The sequence below is a fragment of the Pristis pectinata genome, chromosome 2 (assembly GCF_009764475.1).
Source record: "Pristis pectinata isolate sPriPec2 chromosome 2, sPriPec2.1.pri, whole genome shotgun sequence".
Taxonomy (NCBI): domain Eukaryota; kingdom Metazoa; phylum Chordata; class Chondrichthyes; order Rhinopristiformes; family Pristidae; genus Pristis; species Pristis pectinata.
The window spans coordinates 67,245,783-67,266,011 of record NC_067406.1 but is presented as its reverse complement, the minus strand read 5'-3'; the positions used below and the strand labels follow the sequence as shown (position 1 = coordinate 67,266,011).

The window sequence follows — 20,229 nt, the reverse complement described above, 5'->3', positions numbered from 1 at the left end:
TAGAGGAAAAAAACGACAACATGCATTTAACAAAAATATATACCGTTATTGTTATATGAACCAGCCTTTACCTAAACAAAATAACTCAACCCGGGATGATCTGTTTTATTTTGTATTCTCCATAAACACACTCCATATGGACTACAGGGGAGAAAAGTCTTTTTAAGATCAACTAGAGAGGACAATTAATACTGAGAATAACACTTTTACAGTTTAGTCACAGAACACGGCTGTAGAAAGACACACAAAAAGATTTTTTCTCGTTTTGTATTTTTTTTACATATTTTAATCCCAGTGGTGGGGCGGGTAGGGGGCAAGTTCAGAACATGCTGCTCTTTACTAAAGTGGCTTTGGTTCCGTTGGGTCTCTGCAGCGAGGACAGTACGCTGGCGAAAGGACCTCCTATTGAGTCGGGCACTGCGCTCACCCCGCCCGGACCCGTTGCCCAGCCGGTACCCGCTACTCCCGCAGCGGCTGCAGCCGCCGCTGCCGCCGCAGCCGCTGCTGCCGCCGTCTTGGCGGAGTCACCACCCCCTACGCCTCCTCCTCCTCCTCCGCCACCCCCTCCTCCAAGGCCTCCTCCTCCACCGTTGCCGGACGCATTGCCGCCGTTGCCCGAGGTTGGCACGCAGCTGCCCGGACCCGTGCTGTCGGGATCGGCCGGTTTCGAGTCCTTGTTGTCGTCGTCTGAGCGCAGGTCAGATTTCTTGGACGAGCCGCTGTTTTTTGCCGCAGCCGCCGCTGCCGCCGCCGCTCTCTCCTGTTTGCGGAACTTGGCGCGTCTGTTCTGAAACCAAACCTGGGGAGTGAGAGAAGAGGGGGAGGGAGGGAATTCAAAGTTAGGTGTGTGGTGAACCAGAAGAGTCGAGGAAGAGATCCATTCAAACTTCAAAATAGGAACTTTTAATAACGGAGAGAAACTTGGCGAAAGCGGAATAACAATGAGAGAGGTGAATAAAGAGTACAAGTATTCCTGAATCTAATTGCACAGAGGCGATGCAATCCATTGCAATCCCTCCCGGATTGAATGTTTACTTTTATTTCTCCTTTTGCAGCTCAGATTTGGCCACAACGGCTCTTTGCCTCTTTGATTGTTCTGTGTATAATGCACTTCTGGTGTGTATTGACTTAAATTGTTCATGAAGTGCGCCAAAAGCCAAAATGATTTATATTGCCGCGTTTAAATTGTTTATATCGTGATGTTTTGACTTCTATTTATATTTTCCTGCACCATTACAGCTAATCTCAAACGTGATTTCCATTCCATGCTTCAGTAACTGGCATAACAGGAACACAAATAACACCTGGCAATTGAGTTATTCTACTTCCATTATTACGCTAACAAGCCCTGTTTTCACTGAATCGCTGTTCAATAATGCCACGGAGGATGAGGGCGTTATCCAAATGTGTTTAAATGGTGCAATTAGATGTGTCCCCAAATTTACCGATAAAATTACCTTCTAATTGGAGAAGTGACCACATCTCCACTGTTAAGTATAAACATTGCTGGGTTAAATCTGTGTTTGAGTAATACCTGCACTCTGGCCTCGGTGAGATCAATCTTCAGCGCCAGCTCTTCCCGTGTGTAAATGTCCGGGTAGTGGGTCTCTGCAAACACTCGCTCCAGTTCTTTCAGCTGGGCGCTGGTGAAAGTGGTCCGTATCCGCCTCTGCTTCCTCTTCTCGTTCAAGCCGCCGTGATCCGTGAACAGTTTGTATGGTACTGGGGAGGGGGGGGGGGGGGGGGGGGGGGGGGGGGGGGGGGGGGGGGGGGGGGGGGGGGGGGGGGGGGGGGGGGGGGGGGGGGGGGGGGGGAGGGTGTAGGGAGAGCCAAGGGAAAAAGTCAAGAAATCAGTACACAAGCAAAACGCTCGAAATATCCTTTTTAATATATAGGAAGGTATAATGAAGGCATTTCTGAAAAAATTAATTCAGAATTTACTTAATTGCAAGGCAGGTGCATTAAGAGACAATTTTCAATTCTGCCCTGGAAGTCATTGAATTGAAATCAGATGTTAGAAGTGTACATAATAACAAGACGCGACCTTAATTCAAGATATAATCAATGGAACAAAAGTAATGCAAAAATAAATGATCAATAAATTATTCAGAATAGCTTCCTCAAAACGCAGGAAAATGTGCAATTCGAAATAAAATCAGATAATACCATCAACTGATTATTTTGTTTTAATCTGGCTTGAAACAAGTTTTGTGCAAAATTGTTTCTAAATTGTCTTTCTTAAGTGTTGTACCCTTAAAGTTTACCTAATGTCTTAAAATGATGGTAGCATTAAGTCCAAGCCACTCTGCTTTAAAGACATTCTGGTAATGAGCTTTAGTCTTTGGTTATTATTACACCAGGGACAGATTTTCTAAGCTTTACGTATCATCGCAAAGTAAATAAATTATGCCTATCATTTTGGCAGCTTAAGATAATTTTGTTGGCGGTTCGGGTGTGACTAGTATAGTGTAACCCTGTAACTGAATTACCCATTGCCTGCAATCGCTTCTAACGTGATAAATTCTTTCATTTGTGTAAGCAAATTTCGTTTGGTAAATACTAAACACATTTCAATTTTCAAATGCAATCAACCTTCCTATATACATGTTTGTTGCGGGAGAAGGGGTGCTCTTTGGAAAGGATGTGCGAGAGTTCCTTACCTGCTGCGTATGGACTGCTCTGATGGTCCCTAAGAGTTCCAAGGCTGCAGGATCCTGGAGTCAGGGATGGACATCCCGAGGTGGCCCCGAATGTGGTCCTTATAGGATTATATTGGAATCCACTCGCCTGGCTGCAAGAACTGAAGTCAGCATAAGCTGAAGCAAGGCTTGAAGTGTCCATACCAGCCATACACGACTCGTAGGCAGAAGAATTGAGGTAAGAATATTCCATTTTATACATTGAAAAGGCTCTGGCTAGCTGTCCAAAAATACAAAGAAAAAAGAGAAAGATAGAGAAGGTGCCTTTGGTAGGTAGATGTGCACTGCACAGAGCCTGCTTTACAACTGGGCTTCTTTCTAAGAGGAGAGCTTAGTTTTATCAAAATGCCTCCTATGAGCTGCCTTGCCTCAGGTCTCTAGAGCATATAGTCCTCATAATAAACTTGGCTGTTTCCACTTGGACAATAGCAAAGCGGTGGTCTTATTGCCTTCGCTTTTACATGACAATAACTCATCAGTCTATTGGGCTGGCACAGGGGGACTGAGCTGCCCAACCTCCCTATCATTGATTCCTGCATCTCTAATTAGAATTTAATACCACACCATTACGCACAAAGTCCCCTCCATCATCCCTCTAACCATATCCCTGCCCTTAATTCAATCAGACTACTTTTAAATAATGAAAGTTGGGTGACGATTCTCCCTGATCCAATTCCCTGCGCTTTTAAGCTTTTTAAGCGATCATAGCTCGGGCACAAATTGAGATATGTTCTGTTTTCGGGAGGAAGCCGGGTGTCATGGTCCGCCCTTTTTGTAATAATGTTTACACGCTCAATTTAACACAAGACTCCCCCCTGTTGTGCGTGAAATGTTATCACGGGTGGACATTCGCTGGACGTGCAAAAACTGAGCTAGCGTAGAAAGAGAAAGAAAAAAAGATTTTTTTTCTAAACACACCTGGCTGGGAAATTTACAGGAAAGACGATGAACACTATTGTGCGTTCAATGGTAACCTGTTTGAAAATCTTATTCTAATGCGAGCATTTTATTTTTTTATTAAATAGTGCATTCTGAATTTTTGAAATATTAAACAATAAATGTAAACCAGTGCTGTTTTCGTTTTTGGCATCGGGAATGTCTTCTTGGTTCTCAATACCGGAAATGCAATATTTGAAGAGTGCATTAACATAAGAGGTTTTAACATAATATTTTGACAATATTATTCAGTTATCGTTTCTTGTTGTTTACGCAAACATATGCAGTAGGTACGTAGGGAAAAGTAGCACCAGCTCGATTTGTGGACATTTTCTTCAAGTATGCTGACGGACAAATTAAAAAGTTAAAAGAAATGCAATTAATTCGGTGAAAAGTATGAAACAAAAATGACTTTTAAACACAAGGAGCTAAAGAATATTTTTCCTAATTAATCCTTCATCTTTAAAAGTGCACTTAACCAGAAATCCCAGTAGGCAACGGTTTACATGATTTTAAATAATTTGAAGAATCGTTTTGATTACAGCTAAGGGTTTCTTATCTGTTAAATACCAACTGAAATTGTAAATCGTTATTGCGTATAGAGTACATGATAAACACGTTTATTTATATCAGTAAAGCATCGGATTTCAACTGAGAATCACAAAATGTCGACAATTAAACAGGATACCTAAATATTACATGCATTTTAAAAATGTAAATATCAATTTATTGAATATAAAATGATTATTTTAGGATGCAGTCATGTTTATTCGCTTATTCTAATTAATAGCCGAGAGACAAACGAATATTTCGAATCATTGTAGGTAATATATATACCGCAAACAATTTCTAAAGAGGCTGATCACGGTTTAAAATATAAAGCTTCACCCATTTTCAAAATAAAAAAAGCATGATTGTGAAAGATGTGAAGGAGCGCAGTATTGATGATGGACGTGTTGAGTTGTGGTTTTGATAACGAAGGACTTTCTTTTGTGCTTTGTACACATTGTTTTTTTTTGTTTACCGGAGAAATGAAAACAAAGTTACCAGTGACACTGGAAACAAATTGCACATTGCACTAAATTGCTTTCTCATCATCCGTCTCCAGCCAGACGACAAAGGCGAGGGAAGCATCTGTCTTCCAACTCTGTTCAGTCGGTAAACCTAAAGAGCTGCAAAGACGAATGTGAATCTGAGTATTATTACAAGAATTTATCTTATTTATTCGCGCTTTCATGAATATGAATGCCGATTCCCTCCATTCGGTGAAGTAACAATAAACAACGGCAACAAATGTTGAAAGAATCCAGTTAAAGGAACTAAATTCCTCTGTATTTTTTCAGACGCTACAACTCACTGCAATAAATAGAACCCTATCAAAGAATAAGCGTTTACTTTTCTCGCTTCTATGAATTGGTTGAGGTAATTTAAATATTTTGGTAAGGCAGATGACAACCGCACCACGGGAAAATGCAATATTTTACAGATCGGTACAAGTATAACTCAGAATGGCATCCAAACAGTTTTTAAAGGAGTCTCTCACCTAGCTTGCCCAGGTGTACAAGCGCTGTAGGTGAGAGTAATGGGGATTTTGGATTGAATTCTCTGTGAAAGGTGGAAACATCTTTACAAAGGCCAAAATTGCAGTCACTCCCGTTCAAATTTAAAGAAAAGTAAACTGCTGATCAACATATTAGCTAATACTGTAACAGACAAGGATGTGTATTTTTTTTAAATAGGGCAATACTGTTACTACCGATCTCACAATATATCATCAAATTCACGACCCCCGACATCCTAAAACGTTAAGTGGCCTTTACTTGCATTCATAACATTAAGGACTCAAGTTAATTGTGCTTCCTCATAAAATCGTTGGGTGTTAGTGACGTACTCGGTACATTAAAGATTGTTATTCGTTTCAGACGTTAATTGAAACGCCAAGGAGTCACATCAAATAAAACATGAAAGCGAAGCAAGGGAAAATGCAGAAATACCCCACTGCACAATTGGAGGCGGTTTTTTTTCATCTTGCTTTCCTTTCTAGTTTTTGTAAGTTTGTTTTGCCTCTAAAGGAAAAAATCTTTTGTCGCCTGGTTTATTTAGTTGTGAGATAAATGGCTGGGGCTGACAACCAGCGGCCCTTGTTTTGTTAAACTTGCGCTCTCCACGCGAGCTTCTGGCGACCCAGCTCGGGCTAAAAAGTTGTACCAAATGGCTAATTCAATTATTAAAGCTATAGACCAACTGCTCCAGCAGCCATCCACCACGCGTCTGGGAAGAGGGAAGAGGAGAAAAAAGGAGACCGTCCCAAATATAATTTAATAGAAATGAAGACAGGAGCACCCGTTTCGAATTTTAAGTCGGGACCAATACAATTAGAGGCGCAAATAGGAGCCAGGCCATGAATATTGTCTGCAATCCCAAGGAAACAAAAGCCAGCTCTGCTTGCCAGATGTGAATAGCAACTTTCAAAAATACACACAGAAAATAAATCATTTAAAGATTTTGTTTTCAAAAAAAGATCGTGTCAATTAATTTCCATTTCGTTATTTATAGCACAATGCATAAGTTTTCATAATTTTCAGAAGAAAACGACGGCGGTAAATCTATTAAGATAGCGACTATTTGAGAAAATATATCTGTAGCTCTGAGTGTGAATATATGAACCAGTGAGTTTAGGTATTTGTAAGGCTTTAAAGAAATGGAGAGTGAAGACCAGAAATTGTTCTTTCCATTCCAGGCGTGAATTGTAGAGGGGAGAATGATTGCTCTTTTCTCCCCTCCCCTTACTTTTTTGAAAGCGATTGGAATGTTGAAGGGCAGCGAAACAAAACAACTCGTAACAAAATGCTATTGTATTCGTGTTATGTATTGACTGAAAACGCCTTGTCAAAGCTAGCATAACGTCTCACTTTAAGAAGATGTCTCACCCGAGGCTAAACTCAACAACGTGGGACCAGCTAGAATATTGCAACTCCAGTGAGAATTGTATGAAAATATTCTTCAATTAAAGAAGGTTCACTAATATTTACTCCTTAAACGTAAAAGCTGGTCATTACAGCCAAACACAAATACCACCGCCAGAAACTGGAGTAGTGATTCTGGTGAAAATGGTTGATCCTGATATTATTATCTTCTATTTTACACAAATATATATATATATATTGCAACGGAATTGTAACCGATGTTTGACAAAATAGTCCTTTCACTTCTATTTTGACCAGGTGTGGCGTTGTCTCATTGTTGATAAAATGATAAATAACCAGTTATTTTAAATTATAGTGCTAAACAAGTGCACTTCAGAAATGGTGTTAATTTATTTCTGCTAATTTTGTGAATTATATTTTTGAAGGGAACTGTACTAATGATAAAGACTGCAAATACACTTAAAATTGTGTATCGGCTCTCCGCTAGTTTCAGAGTGGCTATAAGAGAGAACATCTGCTGAGCTTAAAAAAGCAGAACGTTTGAACAGAGGCACAGATGTAAAGTGACATCTGCCCATGACAAAGGAGGAAAAACGAAATTCAATTAGTGGGAGGCCTTTTGCCGGCTGCCATGAAACGGTCCCTAAACCTGTAAGATCAACACGGCACATTGGTAGCCCACACCCACCAACCCTTCATCGTGCCATTTTCTCTTTCTCTTCGTTTTGTCATCTTTATGTAGGATTTTTACATTTCACTGATCGGCACAAGGAAGTGGCTGCATAGCGTTCTTATTTGCAATTGAGCCAAGGTGGCACTCACAAGTACAGATCACACGTACTATTACAACAGATCCACAATGGTAACAGGAGCAACTCAGCACCAGAGGAAATACATTCTAATCAGAGAGAAACCACCCTTAATCAGGATGTTTTAAAGCAATGCTTTCCGTTTTGGAAAACATGGTTTAAAGCATTAACTTATCACGTGTCAATTCTTCAACAATGTTCATCACAATTATCTTCATTTATTGATATATGACAAATATTTTATAGTAACAATCAACAGAACACTTTGAATAAGATGACAATGCTGTGCAGATTGGTGATGTACACTGAGGTATTTGTCGTTATTTTGTGAAGGAATTTCCTGGCTATTTATCACATCTGTGATTTTAGTTTTCCTGTTTTCCTTCTTGTCCTCGCCGAAGAGATAATGTTTAATCAGACGATTTGCATCCCAGTGCCCCCCGTGACCTGAAGACAAGTGGTGCCCATGAATTAGCATGGTAATCTCATTCTGATAGATAAAATTAGCAAAGTTATTACCCCAAATGCAGGCCGGGCATTGGAGAGTCGCTGTGCTTCGAATCAATTACTAAATTACCCTGAGCTTTTAGTGAGCATTAACAGAAAAAAATTGCTATCGACCTTAGACGGAGAGATAAAAATCTGCGATCATTAAATCTCTCAGTACTAAACACGAGCCTGATTCATAAGAAACTGTACAAATATGATGGAATTTAATTTTCAACGGAATCCGTTGTCAACATTTCATCTATTCACCCACCGTTTTACCATCCCTGTGCTCTGACATGATTTTCAATGCTTTAGAATTGAATCGGAGTTGGATGTTACATCCCTTTATCACTAAGATAAAGACATTAAGGTTCAAATGGCCGTGCCTTTCAATTTAAAACGTATAAACTGTGACACGGCACAGTACTGACACACAGTCTACAAAACCAGGAAACATAGCAAATCAGTAAAAGGAGGGCCTCCTATATAAGAGTCAGAACTGCAGGAGTGCCTGAATGAATATTTGTAGCATTGTATTGTTAAGTACTATCAGTATCATTAACTACCACAGTGAACACACCCACCCAACTAACTCGGACAAGGACATCTTCCGCGTAGCGCAGTGCATGGCTCAAAATGTTTGACTCTGCACAGGCTTTCAGAAGGAAATCAATTCAAGATTTCAAAGATAATGCTGGTTTCGTTCCAACGGCGTGTAGGAAAAGCGTGTTATCTCTCCTGTATTTTAGTTTAATATAATTACTCGGAAAGCACATATCCGAATCGTACTATCCAGCAGATATTTAGAAGTTATTTTTGCGAGTTTCCTATCAACACACTACTTAGCATACACCATTTTACTTTTAGTCAAATTATGAAAATCAAATTGATTATTGTTGGGGAAAAAATAGCCCTTAGAATCGCAGAAGGCCAACAGATAGATGGATAGGAAGATATGATCACGGGGTCTCTTTATACCGCTAAAGCTGTCAAATTGCTTTTGTATTAGTAATTGACGTTATTATTAGTATTATTCACATCACCTGTCAAATCGTTATTAAGCATCAATTGAAGTGCTGTTGGGGGAGTCTGGGTCAGGCTCATTAACCAGCTTCTGTCCCGAGTTTTGCATGTACAACCCCTCAGGCAACCTGGCTGCCATAGAGCTGTATAGATACACACACAGCAAGGACATCCACAGAGCTGGCCACATCCATTACTGTTCAACAACCAGCTATTGTTTATCCAGAGGTTCAGTGGAATTAACTGATTAGTGTCAACATACACAATGAGTTCCGCCTACGATGAAGAAAATGATAGTCACTTTTAATTCATAGCGCGGCGTTTAATGTAAACCTTAGGCGTAGATTAAATGGATACGTAAACAAATTATGACAATGCAATTTTTCGCTCCTTTTTGTATGGTAAACTAAATGTAATGAATAAAAGCATCAAGTAAAAGTTTCCATCAGAACACTCTTGAAAAACAAAACCCGATAGAAAATTTAACGTGATGTTAATTAATATATAGCACTGTTAATATTTCTGCATTATTTCATTCCTATATTTTTAATCATAAGTACACCAATTGTATCACCTGACTTTCTCAGCATATGACAAAACACGAATTATTTATCCAAGTGGCAACTTTCTCTCCCCTTTTTCCGGCGACTAGTTTAAGTTGTTCATAATGCCGCGTTCTTCCGTTTAATATGATGTCTAATATTTAAATAAATCGGGAGTTCACTGTGGGGTCGTACATTCTCTACTTTGAGGACTGACCTTAACTTTCAACTGCAGCGTCGTGCTTTCTAATTTCAGCAATTAATCCAGACATGGGTACATGGGAAAATGAATTTAGAAAGTGATTCATGACGTTACTGATAGAAGATCCCATTGTGATTAGCAGGAAATAAATCTATATATTTATTCTTAATAAACATTTGAAATCATTATTACATTGTGATTGTTAAACTCCGTTTTTTTTATTAATAAGAGCCTCACAATACTATCCTACGTGTGTTTGTATAACCTGTCCAGAGCTGATAACATGCAGATTTCGTTTCCATAGCCCCAAGTGAATATTTGAAACACTATTGGGAGAAAATCTCCAACCAGTCGTAGCTGTCGCTGAATCCAAACGCCTTTAAAGTGAAGAATGAAACGCCTGAGGATCGGTAAACAGATCGGAAAGTCTTAAAGCCAGCGGATTCTCTATGACAGGGCAACTCGTCTTGTGCAAGAATATGAGCATTTGACATTATTGCATCATTGGGCTGTGAGGCTGAATGTAACCAGCTGAAAAACCTTTATATAAGAAAATAAACATGCCCTCTCCTTGCTCGTTGCATGCTAGGACAATATTCTTGCCCCGCACTTTGAATAGGAACTATAGTCTCCTGGCATCACAAAGCGTTTCCCATTCACAAAAAAACCGCCCATTAACTCCAAGAGTACAATAGAAAAAAATTCCAGTTCCACTTTTGGGCTACAGTTGATGAACCTTTGGCACTTGCTGATTACGGAAGTGATTTTGAACTCGCAATAATATCCCCAGGCTTTGACTTCGCGCATTGTGTAACTTAGTCGGGTCACTCCGTAACCCTGAGCTCAACAATAACCTTCAGATATCGTCAATACAACATTGTGCGACGGAGGTCCGCATTGCATTTGCAAGGTGCTATTTAGGCCTTTGTTCTCCGTTATTTGTCGGTAAATAGCGGGTTCATATATTTATATGAGTCGTTCAATTGACTGTTGCGCACACCTCTGGTGTAACAAACTCATTATATTGGTGTCTATGAAATTACATGTGCTTAAATGGTTACCAATGACCTCACTGGCTAGTCCATTGAACCATGGTGTGGTGGGGATGCCCTTAAAGTACCGATAAACCACAATTAAATAGTCTAGTGTTATCAATCAAATTATGACACTGAGCCACATAATAAGGCAGGAAAGGACATATGATCCTAAGTTGACTAGTGAGGTAGTTTTGAAAGAGATCTCAAAAAAATTGAGAGTCACTGCCATCTGCAAACATCTGAAATCTACGTGTAGGATTCTGTCTCACCCATGTCCCACATCCACTAAGGCTTTGTTTTCTGCAGAGGAGACAGGCACTGGGGCAGGGTATTTCTAGTAGAAGCCTGTATTAGAGGAAAAGGCAAACAAGGACGGCAGATCCCAAAGTCACAACTATCAGCTGCTGCACACACTTCCAAGCCCTGATTTGGTAGGGAGGTTTCTCATACATCCTTCTACATCTTTTAAATGAATATACAGGTCACACGGCTTCTACAATAGGTGATCTTCCCTGCTGCCTCCACTTGTACCTCCTCACTCTTTCTCCTCACCATTATATGTTGTCATCTATGAATTACCTTGTGCATACTTCCACCCAATCCTCCCCCACACAACGTTGTCCACTCCCCCAAGATGAAAGTATCTCAGCTGGTCTGTGGAAGACAGAAAACAAGAAACACTGAAGCTGTCATTGCCTGGGTTAAGTCACAGAAACATGGGTCTATCTCTTGCTCTCGTGTGACCTATTCTTTATCATTTTCCCTGTCTTCAGCATTTTCAGAGAAAGGTAGACATCTACAACATTGAAAGAGGACATTCAGTCCAACATTTCTGAGCTGGGTCTTTGATAGGGCAGTTGAAAATCAATTTGCATACCAACTGATGTTGTGATGATGTGGCTGATATTACAGCATACAAAAGGTAATGGAACCTAATCTCTCCCCATACTGCAGCATCTCCCCTTTCTTTAAATATATATCCAGAATTTTCCTAAAAGGTGCAATTCTCTCTGCCTTATTCATTCTTTATGCCAAAGTATTTCAGCTCCTACAAATTTATATGTGAAAGTTCTGCTCATCTCTCCTCACTTTTTAATGACAATTTTAAATTGAGGATCCTCAATCACTGAGTCCCCAGCCAGAGGAAGTAGTCTTTTCTTATTCACTATACTCTTCAAAATTTTTTAGAAAGTCAATTAATTTTCGACATAGCTTCGCTTCTTGAGGAGAAACAGTGCCAGTATCTCAAGTCCCTCCTCACAATTCTATTTTTCCACAGTAGCAACATCCCAATCAATCTGCAGTATAGAGTCTTTGTGGTTTTAATATTCTTCTTATAATGGAATATTCAAAATTACAAACTCAGTTCTAATTCTGCCTTAGGCAATTTTTTGTATTTATTTTTCACTTATATTTTTTGCCCTTGCTGCTATAACTCACAATTGCCCTTGTTGCCTTGCACTTTTACAGAATTTTGAACATCTCTGCAGTCTCCCTGTTCATTCAGTTCCTTCAAAATCTTTCCATTGTGTCTTTACTCATGTTCATTGCTTTACTTCCCAAAATATGTTACATTGGAGTTATAAGCTACGAAAAAGGCACGCAGAAAGGACCAGCTAATCCCTTCATTCTGTCCCCATAGTGTGCCTGAGCAAAAGGCCATCAATGCATTCAGTCCACCAGTAGCCAATGGGTAATGTCAAAAAGCAACAAAACTCATCGCCAATTAAGGAAAATAAAGCATCATGAAAAATTTCTAAAAAACTCCTGTGATCAGCCAAACATGCATTTCAAGAAGTAAGTGTGACCATGAAGTGCCTTACTTTTTGCATGCAGCAATATCAACATCCTCCATGTCACTCTAAATATCTATGGTGCATCTACACCACTGTGTCAACTTACTTCAAAGGTCAATGGCCCTCTTTGAAAAGAAAATCTTAATAATATCTAACCTACTTATGGGCATACATTACTATGGTTTTAACTGCTCTCTAAAAGAACTAACCAAGCCTCTTAGTGCACTTAGGAAAGAAGAATAAATGTTAGCTTTGTCAGCAATATTTACATATTGTAAACAAAAGAAAGATCTGCAAATTTATCTGACTTAAACAGTCTGTACACATGCACATTAATTAATTATTCTGTCACTTTAACTATTTAATCCATTTCCCCCAAATCTATGCCTGCAGTGGTAAAAAGTCCCAGGTCCCTGAGAATACTGAGATAAAGGTGTAAAATTAGTTATTAAACTGGTGACCCTATTCTCAATCATTTTCAGGACTTCCATATCACTTAAAGTGTGGTGGAGCATTCCTTTAGGCTATCTTGAAATCATTTACCTTTTCTGAATTGATCATTAACAAGCTGTATCTGCGCATCAAAAACTTGAGCAGAGCAGCATGCGGCCTGTTCTGCTCTGGGCAGTCCAATTTTTATGAAGGATCCTTAAATAGGCTTCACTTTAAACTTGTTCTCATCCAGAGGTCCTGCCATTAATGGAAACCTTTTGCAGAAGAAAATGTAAGCAATTCTCTATCTCATCCAGGATCTGCCCTCACAGGGTTTAATTTTATGTAGCTAACTATCGTGTGACTGCTTATCTATTAACCACCATGAAGGATCTATCCAAGTTGATCTTTCTCAGAAGTTAATTTAAAGTGTTTCTAATGACCTCTTCTTTATTGGGGAATTTTATGGAGTATCCCTAAATTTCCTTTGCAGCAACTTTCTTATAACTAATTTTAAGCTTGTATGAATACAATTTCCATATTCTGATTTGATTTCTTTATGAATGTAGGTGCCTCTCTTGAATCAGACTCCAGCAGCTATTAACCAGATACATAAGGAGCTCAATGAGCACAGCTCCCACTTCTGTTAGCAACCTTGGGTAAATTTTGTCTGGGCCAGTAGCTCAATCTGATTTAAGATCTCTTGAGGTCAAGGGATAGAGATTTTCAGCTATTTCTTGAAGCAGTTTTGTTGTCTTAACATGAGTGTGATATCCATCACTAGTCTCCTGAGAGATTTTATCTTCAAACCTGTAAAAGTACCACTTAAGTCTAATATGCATTTTGATCAGAAAGCTTTTGCTCTGTTTGCCCTTCTCTACCTGCAGGAATATGCACGGCTCCCTTTTGCATTCATATTTGCAATATAACCATCTCATAGTCAATTTCTAGTTCATCCTATTTAAGTTTGCAACTTCAACTCTCTTGAAATTCAGGAACTGGCATTGCAAATTTGGCAACTTTTCTTTGACCAATTAGATTAAACCTAGGAATGTGATCACTATTGCACATTAAGTTGCTGCCACTACCTATCAGTATCTTTCTGAAATCTTTCACATTATTAAGCAGACAAACTTTTGTATCATTGAAACATTTTGAGATTGTTTTCTCCATGTTCAAGAGCAAATCCTCCAGTTACCCAAGGTCAGTCAATGTTTTCCAGTCTAAGCAATACCCATTTATCCAAACTTTTATTGCCCATCAATTAACATTTTATCCAAGCTGCTTAATTTACTTTTATAGATACGCATAGATTCTTTTTCAAATAAACTACTTGTTAGCCACCTCATTGGCTTCTTTTAAATCCAATACATCAATGGCAATCCCTCTACCTATCAAATGCAAGCTTCTAAAAAAACTCATTACATTTCCCAAGCTCTCTTCAATCATAAAATGAATCACAACAATGCAGAAAATGCTGTAAATTCCAGCAAATTAGGTGGTATCCATGAGACATTGGAGATGGCCAGTGACCTAAAATATTAACTCTGTTTATTTTGCCAGAGATGCTGAGTGTTTCCCCTCAAATTCTGCTTCCATTTCAGGCCTTCAGCATCTGTGGCACTCTATATTTGTAGTAATGCATCCATACTGGCTTCCCTCAACTGAATGCTTCTAAATATTTCTGAATTCTGTCTCATGTTAAGGATTCTAAGTTGAATCCAACTGATGTTAGCCCCAATGGGCTGAGAATACTTATTATCTTTCTGGTTTTTCCTTGAACCTCTCTCTCCTTCTCTCCAGTTCCATTGTCTTCACCATCATTGACATAGTCCACTAGGATGAAACTTCTTTTCTTCCCTTGCCCTCCCTATCATCTTCTCCATCATCTTTCTTTCTGTTACTCTAATGTGTTTCAAGAAGGCCTAAGCAAAGCATAACTGATTAAATGGGAAGTTAAGTGGGAAAAAGTTCTGCTTTACATTTATACCATGGTTATTGTTTAGATCTGTTTGCACAACCCGCTGTCTTCACTATATGAATGCAATCTCTTGACTTGGCAAAGTGGCTCTCCATCAGCCCCATGCTACTTCACATCTCTAATGTGCAATATTCCCCGTTTATGTGCATTACAACAAGAATGAGTGAGTAAGGTTTAAGCTTGCATTTGAGATGTTTGCATAAATTTATGAAAGCAAATCATGTTTGAATAATTTGTTAGAATTCTTCAAGTAGACTAGCTGAAGGAACCAATGAAAGTGGTAAATTTGAATTTTCAGAAGGCTTTGGATAATGTCACACATAGGAGTTTGGTGAACAAGGTCAATGCACATGGAATTAGGGTAATATGCTAGCATGGATTAGTTAACAGATAGAAAGCAAAGTGCACAAAGACATAGGTGCTTCCTAGTTTGGAAGCATTTGACACATGGATCAGTGTTCAGGTCCCAAGTATTCACTATCAATATCAACAATTCAGCTGGGAGGATCAAATGTGGTATACCTAAACTTGCTGATGACATGAAATTAAGTGTGAATGTGAGTAGTGAATCTTGTGAAGTGTGAATCTTGCTTAGTTGGGCATTTTGTTCGGCATGGATGAGTTTGGCCAAAGGCCTGATTTCATGCTGTATTACTCTGTAGCTCCATGACTCTTGAACTAGGGGTCAATGTCTCAAAGGGTTGAGCCATTTAGGATCGAAGTGAAGAGAAATTACTTCAGTCAAATGCTGGTGAATCTTTGGAATTATCTACCCTGAGGGCTGTAAAGGTTCAGGTATTGACTGCATTGAAAACAGAGGTCAATAGGTTTCTGGATATTAAAAACAAATCAAGGGATAAAGAGATGGGGCAGGAAATTTGAGGTAGAAAATCAGCCATTGTTTCATTAAATTGCAGAGCAGGCTGAAGGGGCCGAGTGGCCTCCTCCTGCTTCATACTTTTTTATGTTTAGATGTATTTCTTCCACAATGCACGGTGCTGTTGTGCAATACATCTATTGGTAACAACACAATGGAGGAAGGGGTTTTAAAGTTCTCTATGCAAATAACTCCCCTATGGGTACCGATGACACATTGCAAGGTATAAATTTAGTGAACACCTGACCCAAGTACAGTGTGAAGCCTGAAGTGTACTTCCTGATTTTAGAGAATGAAGGATATATTGGAACCCAAGAAATAAGACACAGTAACCATCTGTTGCCCTAGCTGCCCAAGTTAGATTACTGAACATTTTCTGTTGCTAGTCTTCAGTTCTTGGGTAGTAAAGGTAACACACAGTCCCGCTGCAATCTCCCTCTGCATGCTTCAAGTTTTTGCCCCTGTTTCTTTATTCCACCTCACGTAAAAAATTCTGAATGCATTAAAATGTTGCGATCTCCTTCTTCTGAAGTCCCATTCCCCCCTGAATACTTGTCAGTTTTCCTAGTTCAAGATCTTGGCCAAGAGACCTTCTGAAACCGTCATGTCCATAAGTGCTGTCCTTCCTGCACAGAAGATCAGCATTCCAGCTTTGGCACTACTCTCAGCTGGAGCACCAAGGTTGCGAATTTCTGGCCTGTGCTCTGCCATTGAGCTTCACTGCTAACTCGCCTGCCTCACCTTGTTCAAACTGCACTCCCAGCGATTCTGGCAGCACCACCCTTAGTCAGGGCAACAGGGACCTGCAGGACAAGCTCATACCTTGGCCTGTGCAGTGAACATGACACACACAGACTATCTGAGCTGATCATTATTCAGTAATTAAAGATAATCCAGTTTATATTGCACTGGGATCGTATCACTGAGAAACAGAGAGCATGGGTTCCTGAAAAATCCAATAGTGTATGAGATTCCTGTCGCACTGATTAAACAAAGCTAAATAACTACCAATTGACAGGTTTGCTCTAGTGCTGCTCCTATATTCACAGAATGTGTTAAAACCCCTGGAGAAGAAAATTCTGCTTTACAGCAAGTCTCAGGCTCTTGCTAATAGGAGAAACGGGAGTCAATTGTGCAGGGGAGATGAGGCTGTAACCAGTGAGTGAACCAAAGACAATGAGGTGAGGGTGGGGGAGGGGGTGGCAGTGTGGTTGGGGTCGGGGGGGGGGGGGGGGTTGAAAAGGACTACGTCAAGAAATTGGATTTTTTTTGTGGGCTAAAAATGGGTTGTGTGAGGCTCAATCATAAAACTGGCCAAACATATATTAGCAAAAGCTCTGAGATGATTTACCAACAGAATCGTGCACTTAAGATGGGATCTGTACATTGGCTATGGCACAGGCTCCATTGAGCATAACTTCTGAGAATTTGCTGCACACTTATTAAAACAATGCTTAAAGGTACATTCCTCATCGCCAACAGGCTCAAGGAACACACATAATGGTTGCAGTGGAGGAAAGGATAGCTGCAAGAGACCCCCAGGATTTGATGAAAGAGATGTGATATGTCATCAGTGAGGCAATTGCCAAGAAGGAAATCTTGTGTGCCAGAGGACCAGGAGACCAACCAGGACCACAAAGTGTTCCCTACAGGTCTGAAAATCCCCATTCAATTGTGAAATGCAGAAATAAATGTCATGTTGGGACATTGTCTACATGGACTTTAGCAAGGCCTTTGACAAGATCCCACATGGTAGGTTGGATCATATGTGATCCAGGGTGAGCTAGCCAATTGGATACAAAATTGGCTTGATGGTAGGAGGCAGAGGGTGGCAGTGGAAGGTTGATTTTCAGATTGGAGGCCGTGACCAGTGGTGTGCTGCAGGGATCAATGCTCAATCCTCTGTTGCTTGTCATATATATTAATGATTTGGATGAGAATGTAGTTGGCATGATCTGTAAGCTTGCAGATGACACCAAAATTAGTGGTATAGTGGACAGTGAAGAAGGTTGTTTAGGGTTACAACAGGACATCAATCAACTGGGAACGTGGGAAAAGGAATGGCTGATGGAATTTAGCTCAAGCAAGAGTGAAGTGATGCATTTTGGGAAGTTAAACTAGGCCAGGACATACACAGTGAATGGCAGGGCCCTGGGGTACAAGTACTTAGATCCCCAAAAGTGGCAACATAGATAAGACATGGTGGCAAAGAAGGCATGTGGCATGAGGCATTGAGGCATTGGGCAATGAATACAAGAGTTGGGACATCATGTAACAGTTGGTTAGACCTCATTTGGAGTATTGTGTGCAGTTCTGGTCACCACGCTAAAGGAAGGGTGTGACTAAGCTAGAGAGGGTGCAGAAATGATTCACAAAGGTGTTGCCTGCACTGGAGGGCTTAAGTAATAAGGAGAGTTTGGATAGGCTGCAGCTGTTTTCCTTGGAGCAAAAGAGGATGAGGGGTGACCCTATAGACGTTTATAAAATTACAAGAGGCATAGCAGCATAGATAGTCACAGCCTTTTTCCCAGGGTAGAGGAATCTAAAACTGGAGGGCATAGGTTTGAGAGGGAGGCGGTTTAAAGGGGATCTGAAGGATACATTTTTCATTGCAGGGGTAGCTGGTATCTGGAATGAGCTGCCAGAGGAGGTGGTGGAGGCGGGAAGAGAACAACATTTAAGAGGCATCTGGGCAGGTACTTGAATGAGCAAGGCATAGAGGGATATGGTATTAGTGCGGGCATGTGGGATGCGGTGAGCTGAAGGGCCTGTTTCCATGCTGTACAACTCTTGACTTCCTGACTCTACATGTGCCAATCTTGTGGGAATGGTTTCCAGATTAAGATATTCCTTCATGGTTTCACTCTGTCCCTATATAAGGCCTCATCTGTAGTTTGTGATGTCTCATGTAGCTCCCGTCCTACTATCAATAATAACATCATCTTCCTCTTCTCATATTTTATTGTTTTTCTGCTTTGTAGCCATCCTTGAAACCTTGACATTAGTACTTCCCCTCAGGAAAATTTCTACTTTCTCCATATAAATGGTTAAATACACTTACACCTCATTAGTTTATCAATGCATCTGACACATCCATGCCTGGTGTCATTACTGGTCTTCTCAGAGAAACCCGTTCTCTATTCTATTCATACCGGATTACTGTCTTCCTACTCCCTCAGCCAGCAACTTCTCAATTTGATGGTAATCTAGTGTCTGTATGCCACTTTGTGTTGCCTTGAACATCAGCAAACAAAAAGAGGCTGAGCTGTTATCAGAATATCAACAGAATATCTGTATTAAAGGCAGTAAACTTTCAACCAAACAGCAAAGTCTGGTGAAACAACATATCAAACTTGTACCAGCAGGTGTGCTCAATTCTTTAAGCTACACTTACAGTGGCATACACTGCATTAGACATAAGTGCTTCTTACACTTGGCAGACTCAAAGGTAATTTGGAAATCAAATAACACCCCTTCTTTTTCTTCTCCCCCACTCCTTCATCTTCCCTTATTCCTGTGGATCCCTTCCCCCGCCTTGATGACCTGCCCATCTCCTCTTCTGCCCTCCCCCATCCTTTATTCCATGGTCCACTGCCCTCTCCTACGGGATTCCTCCTTCTTCATCCCTTGGCCTCTTCTACCTATCACCTCTCAGTTTATTACACCTTCTTCCCCTCCCCCACCTTCCCCCTCTCACCTGGACTCGCCTATCACCTGAACTCACCTATCCCCTGCCTGCGTGTGCTCCTTCCCCTCCCCCCACCTTATTGTGGCTTTTGCCCTCTTCCTTTCCAGTCCTGATGAAGGGTCTCAGCCCGAAACATTGACTGTTTATTTCCCTCCATGGATGCTGCCTGACCTGCTGAGTTCCCCGAGCACTTCTTGTTGTATTGCTCCAGATTCTAGCATCTGCAGAATTTTTTTGTGTCTCCAACTGATAAAAAATTCTTTTGTGTAGTGCACATACAGATAGATAATGCGATGTTAGAATTTCTAGGCCAATGAGTTTTAAGCAAGCATACAGGCCAGGATAGTGGGGGATGGGGTGGGGTGAGAGTTGAAAGTGTGGAGAGGGGTGGAGGAAAAAAGAACAAAAGAAAGAAAGAAAGCTACATTTATGTAGCACCTTCCCCTTCCCCTTTAGAGTATTCCAAAGTGCCACATAAGCAACGATATGCTTTTGAAGAGTACAACGCAGGAAATGAAGGATTCAATTTGCACGTAGTGAGCTCCCATAAACAGCGATGTAATGATGAGCAGCTAATCATTTTCTTTTTGTGATATTGATTGAAGGATGAATATTGACCAGGAACAAGGGACGATTCTGTTGCACCCTGAAATTGTGCCACAGGTCTCTAATGAGCATTTGAGAGAGCAGTCAATGTCTTGGTTTCATTCAAAAGAGGGCATCTCCCCCAATATAACATTGATGTGTCAGCCTAGATCTTTAGGCTCAACCTTTGATTTAGAGGCATCAGT

The 20,229-nt window shown here is 40.4% G+C and overlaps 1 protein-coding gene across 1 annotated transcript; it reads right to left on the bottom strand.

The window, feature by feature from the left end:
- Positions 1-319: 319 nt before the first annotated feature.
- LOC127566869 (paired mesoderm homeobox protein 2B-like) lies at positions 320-2,901 on the bottom strand. Its single transcript, XM_052009371.1, has 3 exons — positions 2,661-2,901; positions 1,535-1,722; positions 320-799 (listed from the first exon to the last, which is right to left on the bottom strand). Exons 1-3 carry the CDS (start codon positions 2,899-2,901, stop codon positions 320-322), a joined length of 909 nt encoding a protein of 302 aa, XP_051865331.1.
- Between the last annotated feature and the right edge of the window lie 17,328 nt (positions 2,902-20,229).